The 8,574-nt window shown below is 42.5% G+C and overlaps 1 protein-coding gene across 1 annotated transcript; it reads right to left on the bottom strand.

The window, feature by feature from the left end:
* Nucleotides 1–233: 233 nt before the first annotated feature.
* Nucleotides 234–7,806, bottom strand: obi1 (ORC ubiquitin ligase 1). Its single transcript, XM_058401901.1, has 6 exons — nt 7,632–7,806; nt 5,808–5,943; nt 4,489–4,580; nt 3,749–3,967; nt 2,814–2,902; nt 234–1,960 (listed from the first exon to the last, which is right to left on the bottom strand). Exons 1-6 carry the CDS (start codon nt 7,701–7,703, stop codon nt 1,054–1,056), a joined length of 1,515 nt encoding a protein of 504 aa, XP_058257884.1. The 5' UTR covers nt 7,704–7,806; the 3' UTR covers nt 234–1,053.
* Between the last annotated feature and the right edge of the window lie 768 nt (nt 7,807–8,574).

Raw genomic sequence — 8,574 nt, 5'->3', positions numbered from 1 at the left:
TTTAAAATGTTCTAAATGAATATATATATAGTGTGTGTGTAATAATAATAATAATAATAGTAGTATCAGAAAAGGAAAAAGGGGTCTTAGGGAATGTTTAATATTCTTATTATGTTAAATATATAAAATGTTATTCTTATACAATGTTAAATTTATATTTATATTAATATTTATATTAAAGTTTTTCACTCAGGAGAGTTACAGCACACCTTTAATCAGAAATGTAGCACCAGTGTTTTTACAATTATCCAAAAAGAATAATAATAAAGTAGTAGCTGATTTGCACAAATCTGGATCTCTGGTTCAGCCAAGAACACCGACTCTGTCCAGGTCTGAAGGCTGATTTGAAACAAGTCACAGCAGAGCACTGATACTACAACATTTTATTTAGTACAAGTTTCAACTCGGACAGTGGATGATGTACAACACAACCTTTGAGGTGTAATTTAAAAGTTAGAGCAAAAAAATTGTTTCCAACATGGCGGCCCGGTCTATTAACAATCCTGGAGGGTTGAAGTGAGAAGTTCATTTAATACGAACACAGCTGCCATTCACAGAGGATTATACAGACCAAAAAAATCATTTTAACAAAAGAACATGAGGAAATAAATAATTACCTGAGGCACAGTAGAGTCTCTGGTATAAAGGAAAAAAAAAATAATGAAAATAAATGCACTATAAAACCTAACCTGACCCTAATCTCCACCTCTGAGGCTCTACCCATGGATACAGAGCTCTCCATCTGATTGGCTCACTGCATTTCTGTGTATGGACGCTTCCAGGAGAACACACTGAAAAGTTAATAGAGTCTGGTTTGAAGCACAGTTTGGAGAAGACCAGATGATCTTAAAGACCAGATGATCTTTTTGCAAATGATGTTTGATGCTGAATCGAAAAGGAACAATACAAACTCATCCGAGATTGGTGATTGGTCATCTGCTAATCAGTGTCACATGACCTCATTCTGAAATCGGTGTAAATGTCGGCTAAGAAAATCGTTGACGGATAAACACAGATCAAGTCCTCATGTGGAAACTGGAGATTTTATCAAAATTATTTAATCCTGGACAGTTTGGACGGACTGGATGTTGCTAAGATAGTGGAACATTTCCGCTTCACAGATTCACCGAAGCTCTCTGGTCCATCTGCAGCATCATGCTGCTGCTCTCTGTCCGATTCAGGATCGACGACCAGATCTGCTAACGATGCGCCATCGAAGTCGGGCGGAATCCGAGGCGTGTGAGAGCGAGAGTTTTCCCCTTCGGCCATCATGGAGTCGAGTTCGGAGACGATGTCGAGGAACGCGGCGTCCATACGAGCTTCCTCTGCTAAGCACACGCCCTCGCTGATGTTCTGCTTGCTTTCCAGTGTGCTGTGGAACATACTGGAACAAGGCTCCTCCCACCTGCTCCACACACTCGGACGATTGGCTGAATTTGCCGAAGTTTTCTGCTCTAACAGATTGCCGCTGATTTTAGGAGAAGCGTGTTCCACCGAGGAAAAAGGCGTGAAGCTGCTGGAGGTTCCGCAGTCATCAAAGCTAAGCCTCCTGAGATATGGGAGGCGGTTACAGCCGGATTTTTTCTCCCTCCGCACCACGGGGCTTTTCAGACTCAACCGGCTGAGAGCCGAGGAAGGGGTAGGGGGAGCGGAGGGCAGGGCAAAGTTCACCATCGTGTCCTTCTGAGAACTTGAAGCTTCACCAGAGGGAGGAATACGCAGGAAGCCCTGACTGTCTGAAGGATCTGCAGATGTATTGTCCAGCTTTGAGCTCCTACCATCTACAGTCTGCTCAGAGGAAGTGCTCTGTGATGAAGGCCCGCTCTGGTGTTTCGACAGTTGGGACTCCAGCTCCTCGATATAAGCATCACTTCGTTCCAGAGCCTTCTTCAGCTGAGTCATCTCTCGCTCGTACTGGGAGATCTTAGCCTCCAACGCTGCTACGGTGTACCTTCCAAACCTGAGTCAGAGGACAAAAAAAAGCTTGTCAAATCCCAGAACCACTAAGCTGCCACTTCTGGGCCCCTGAGCAGGACCCTTAAGCCTCAATTGCTCAGTTGTATAAATGAGATGAATGTAAGTCGCTCTGGATACAGCTGACTGCCAAGGATTTACATTTATGGTATTTGGCACACACCCTTATCCAGAGCAACAATTATCCTAATTATACAACTGAGCAGTTAAGGGGGTGAAGGGCCTTGCTCAGGGGCCCAGCAGTGGCAGCTTGGTGGACCTGGGATTTAAATTCACAATCTTCTGATCAGTAGTCCAACACCTTAACCAACACCAATACCTTAACACCAGTGTAACACCTTACTCTTCCACATCAAGGACATTAATGTAAGGAAAAAACAATGGATGGATGGATGGATGGATGGATGAGAGGAAGAAATGGATGGATGGATGGATAGAAAGAACAAACTAAGGGAGTGTAAAAGAATAAGGATAAGTGAGAGTGAGCAAGATATTGCGAGAGTGAGTGAAAGAATGGGAATGAGTACGACTGTGAGTGAGCAAGTGTGTGTGTGAGTGAGACCAAGTGTGTGAGTGTGTGAGACCAAGTGTGTGTGTGTGTGTGTGTGTGTGTGTGAGTGTGTATCTGCTAAAGTGAGCAAAGTGAACATTGCTGATCCGGAGCTTTAATGGATTCACCGTTTTTAAACACACAATATTACATCACATTACGGTAAAGTGCTGAAAGTGTACACAGTGTTGTGATGTGAGTGATTCGTGACTGGGTGTGTGTGTGTGTGTGTAACAAAGGTCAGTGTGTTCCACCCTGAGTGAGTTAGTACTAGAGAGCTAGCGCTTACTTCTGAGGAGATCTGCTCTCCACCTCGGCTCTGAGGCGCAGGTTTTCCTGGACCAGGTCGATGTTCTGGGAGCGCAGAGTCTTGTTAGCCTAAGGGGGATAAACATGAGAGTTTGCCTTCAGATCAGCAGCCTTTTGATTAAGCAGCTCAGGAGCCGAGAGAGAGCGCAGGCCTCAGAGACGGCGGTAAGAGCGTTCGTTTTCCACAGAGACCGGGTCAGGCCCGGGTCACACACTGCAAACACACATGGCTAACTGCAGTGCACTTCCTGAAGCAGTGCTGCACTCACACACTGCTAACACAGCAAAGTTTACAGAGGAACAACAGAAAGAAGGAGAAAGTGGAAGAAAAAATAGATTTTAATAGGAGAAAGTAATAAACGGCTCGGGGAAAAAAATAAAGAGAATCCGTGAAAATGGGGAAAAGAGACAAAGAAAGAAAGAAAGAAAGAAAAAGAAAGAAAGAAAGAAAGAAAGAAAGAAAGAAAGAAAGAAAGAAAGAAAGAAAGAAAGAAAGAGTTTCACATAAGAAGGTAAAAGGTTAATAAAAGTAAAAAAGAGAGGGAAAAAAACAAGAAAGAAAGTAAATGAGGGAAAAACAGAAAAAAGAGCAAAACGAACAAGTTAGACTTCAAACACTGGTAAAGGTGTAAATGTTCATAGGAGGGAGGGAGGAAGGAAAGGAGGGAGAAAAGAAAGGAAAGGAAAGGAAGGTAGGAAAGGAATGGAGAAAAGGAAGGAATGAAAGTGAGAAATGAAGGAAAGTAAGGAAGAGAGAGAGGGTTTGTGGGTGGGTTTGTTTGTATGTAGGGAGGGAGGGAGGGAGGGAGGGAGGAATGAAGGAACTCGGAGGGAGGGAGGGAGGGAGAGAGAGAGAGAGAGAGAAAGAGAGAGAGAAAGAAAGAAAGAAAGAAAGAAAGAAAGAAAGAAACGTACGTCTCTCAGCTTGCCCATGTCCTCTTGCACTCTCTGATAGAGCTCAGTGGCAGCTCGCAGCTTATTGGCCGTTTCCTCCAGGAGGACGGAGTCGAGAGGAGTGTCGCTCGGGGAGACCGGAGTGGAGGCGGGCTTTAGTGAGGTCTTCAGCTGTGACTCCAGACTCGTGCTTCTGCTCTTCAGCTCCTCATTCTCCTTCAGCAGAGCCTCCAGTTCATCCTGTAACGGTGAACCCCACAGGGACACGAGGTCTCAGTAACCAACAGGAACTCAAGCTAAACGCTGACCTGTAACAGGCCTGTCTGTACAAACTAAAGTAATGGTCTCCGATTAATTCTCAAATCTGATTGGTCAGGAGGCGTTTGTATATTTTCTGCTGTACCACTCATTCACAGGGACCTGTATGATGGATGCTTTACATGAAAAACTGCATTGTTTTTAAATTAACAGAGTAAAAAGGCGAGGCTGTTATGTGCTTGTGATATCAAAAACTTGTTCTGTGGACATTCCACAAACCATAAACTGATTAAAAAAAAAAAAGGATCAAAAATCATTCTACAATTAATAAAAAGTGAATCCTTGGTCATTTGCTGTGATGCAAGACCAACGTCAGGACATGTGGTTACAGGACATCAGCTTCACTTTTCCAGAATGTGTGGAAGCATCACACTGCCTCGGTCATTGATTATTTTCCACCAACAGCACGTTTTATTCCTTCCATCCCTCACGCAGGACCTCACCTCGTACTCTCGCAGCAGTAATTCCCCTCGCGTCTTCCTCAGATGCTTCCTGACCGAATGGCTTTCGCGGGACTCGCTCTCGTTTGTAGCTCCTGTTATCAACGCCGGCGAGAGTCAGAGAGTAAAAGAGGTGAGAGATTAGAAGACACAATAATCAGCAAAGCATACACAAAATGAGATCAGCGTGAGAATTTCTTCTTAACAACTAAAATTTGACCCCTGGGTTCCTCTTTGTTCTGAAAAGAGCTACATGGTGAAGAGGTGGTTGTTGTTGAACCACAAGGGATAGGAGTCCAAGTGTCTGCAAATCATTTTAATGCTATTATTAAAAAATCCTTACAGCTGTCCATCTATCTGTTTTCTGTAAACAGGGCCGCAAGGAGTCTGGAGTCAGAAGACTCGAGGCACAAGATTCAGGGGACACCCACAGATGGACGAGGTGCTGGTCCACAAAAACAGACTACAGACAATTCGGAGATGCCAATCAGCCTACAAGGCATGTCTTTGGACTGGTGAAGGAAACTAAAGAACCCGGAGGAAACCCATAAAGCACTGGGAGAACATGCAAACTCCACATAAACACACACACGGCGGAGGTGGGACTCAAACATCCAACTCTAGAGATGTGAGGTAAATGTGCTATGCCTCAGTTATCACAGTAATTATTTTACAATGATTGGGCATAACATTATGACCACCTGCCTAATGTTGTGTTGGTCCTCCTTTTTGCTGCCAAAACACAACAAACTGTGATGCACTGTGTATTCTGACACCTTATCCCATCATGCACTGTGTATTCTGACTCCTTTCTATCAGAACCAGCATTAACTTCTTCAGCAATTTGAGCAACAGTAGCTCATCTGTTGGATCGGATCACACGGGCCAGCCTTCTCTCCCCACGTGCATCAATGAGCCTTGGTCATCCATGACCCTGTCTCCGGTTCACCACTGTTCCTTCCTTGGTCCACTTTTGATAGATACTGACCACTGCAGACTGGGAACACCACACAAGAGCTGCAGTTTTGGAGATGCTCTGATCCAGTGGTCTAGCCATCACAAACTGGCCCTTCATCAAACTCGCTCAAATCCTTACGCTTGTCCATTTTTCCTGCTTCTAACATCAACTCTGAGGACAAAATGTTCACTTGCTGCCTAATATATCCCACACACTAACAGGTGCCATGATGAGGAGATCATCAGTCTTATTCACTTCACCTGTCACTTCTTATGGTTTATATTTCTTATTCTTCAAAACAGATTTGTGTTTAAATGTATCTAGATATGAGAACACTCATAGAAACACTGTTCCTGACTCTTACCGATAATTTCCCGGCACGGGTTTTCAGGTGTGATGGGAACTCTGCAGGTGGGACACTGACTGCTCTTCTGAAGCCAAAGCTCAATGCAGGTTGCGCAGAACACATGATGGTTACAGCAGATCGTCGGCTTTCGGACCTGTGCATGCAGGACACGAGGAAAAGTCAGTAACATGAGGGCTTACGAGATGTAGAGGATGTGGTATAATGAAAACATGGATGGAACATGAATTTCATGCTTTTAGGTAAACTGATTGTAATGAAATCTTTATTTTTGTTATTATTCTGGACCTTTAATATGGTGCTTTTACTTTAGTCACTGAAGGTGCCATAAGTACAGGATGTTCCACCAGTACCAGTAACACCAGTGACAAATTTCCACTACAGACGTAATTTCCAAGCTGCCATTAACAGCACTCCAAGCACTCAACATTTATTGCACCAGCATCAATAAATCACGCTATTAAATCAATTTTTACTTGACAAAAATTCCTGTATCTTACAGGAAAACTGAACTCTGATCTAAAACATAAGGGAAATGAATGAATTGTGAAAGGAAGCTTGTGTACAACTTTTGACATTTCAAAATAAAAAAGATTATTTTTTTTAAAGGTGCATTAGGTATGATTAGGTCTCTTGATGAAGTGGGTTTGACATCTGAAGGATTTACGCCCATGTTCACAAAACTTCTCGGAGACTGTGAGCCAGACCTTCTCGTCCAACATCGGTGCCTGACCTCACAAATGCATTCTAGAGGAATGGTCAAAAACATTCCCATAAACACACTCCTAAACCTTGTGGAAAGCCTTCCCAGAAGAGCTGAAGTTGTTATAGCTGCAAAGTGCGGGACAACTCCATATTACATTCATGTGCATGTAAAGACAGATGTTCCAGTTTTGACCTGTCTCTGCTCTAATTCATCCCAAAGGTCTTCTATCAGGTTGAGGTCAGGACTCTGTGAAGTTCCTCCACACCAAACTCACTCATCCATGTCTTTATGGACCTTGCTTTGTGCACTGGTGTGCAGTCATGTTGGAACAGGAAGGGGTCATCCCCAAACTGTTCCCACAAAGTTGGGAACATGAAATTGTCCAAAATGTCTTGGTATGAAGCTGAAGCATTAAGAGTTCCTTTCACTGGAACTAAGGGGCCAAGGCTAACCCCTGAATTGAATGATTTGGAGGGGTGTGCCAAAACTTTTTTTTTTGCAAGTGTAGTGCGCATGCGCAGGCGCAGAATAGCCTTTCGGTCGTCTAGACAGGTAGAGCAATCGGTTAGAACAAGACGTTCATTTCAAATAGAAAACAATACACATTATATATATATATATATATAAGATATATATTTTTCCACATTTGTATTTAATACTAAATACGGAAATACGCATTAATATAAAAAATACACGCGATTCAGTATAGATCTACACGGCTATACATGTATATATATTTCTAAGCATCCTTACGTAGTGGCAAACAATCTAACAAACAAATTAAAGTCTTAAATCATTCAATTAAAGTAAAATAAATCACTACAGGTCAGTTCAGACATGCAAGTTATTTTTTCGCTATATCCGGGATATTACAAACATCTTAAAACGCCTAGAAAATTGCGTTGATTCAGATCGCAAACGTTTTATCAGAATTTATTGCGCCAACTGAACTAAATTCAGTTTGTAAAATATATACAGATATTTATTTATAAAAATAAAGTAGATGGTCGTAGTTTTCAAACGTGAGCAGAACCGGAAATAAACAGGAAAACGGGCTGGCTGCTAACTAACGTGTTTTTAAAGTCATATTTAATAAGTTCTGATTTAATAAACGTTACCTTCCCGAGGCAAATCTGACAAGATATGGGTAATGTCAGAGACAGGGTCACGTTCTGGACATTTTGAGCCATTTCTGAATGTAAGATAAAGCATTAAAGTTATTTAGATCAAAACAAAACAAAACAAAACAAAACAAAACTCCCTCCTATGTAGCGCAGCGGTTACCACTACGGCAAGTGGGAAGGACCAAAGGAAAAAAAAAACGCGAGAGCGGATTCGCGACTCAGTGTAGAGAGTGTGTGAGAATGAGAATGACGCGCATGCGCACTGACAGCCGCTTTGGAACGGATTGGGCTGTGTTATCAATCCGCCATGTTTTCTTTGTATTAGTTTCCTTATGGCTTGCTGAGGGTTGTCCAAACATATAGAACTTTATAAGAATGGTTCAAGTTCACAGAAGCACAAAAATCACAAGAAAAATAAACAGCTTAATTAGACATGGCAAATGCTGAGTGGACCAATACAGAAACTCTTAATGTGAATTTAAGTTGTCTTCATTTGTCACATATACATTACTGCACAGTGTAAAATTCTCTCTTCGCATGTCCCATCCTTGGGGGTTGCGGTCAGAGCGCAGGGTCAGCCATAATGTGGGGGTCTTGCTCAAGGGCCAAACGGTGGCACAATCTTCTGGTCAATGACCCAGAGCCTTTACCAATTGACCTACCACTGCCCCACATGTAAAATTTCGATTTCACATTATTTTTAAATGAATTAATTCAGGCTTTTGGTGGATCCGAAGCCTTCCTGGAAAGACAGAGTATGAGACAGGAATGTTTTGTGTGTTCCATCGGAGCACTTAAAGCTATTAAAAAACTTTAACTTTTAATTAAAAGTCTTTCCAAAGTAGAAAAGTGGGAGTCTGTGGCCATGTTGGTTTAATGGCACTCCATTAAGCAGGGAAGGAAATGGTAGCTCTGGTAGTTGGAGAAGAGTTTAACG

Source organism: Hemibagrus wyckioides, linkage group LG11, assembly GCF_019097595.1.
Source record: "Hemibagrus wyckioides isolate EC202008001 linkage group LG11, SWU_Hwy_1.0, whole genome shotgun sequence".
Lineage (NCBI taxonomy): Eukaryota > Metazoa > Chordata > Actinopteri > Siluriformes > Bagridae > Hemibagrus > Hemibagrus wyckioides.
This window is presented reverse-complemented; position numbering and strand designations above follow the sequence as displayed.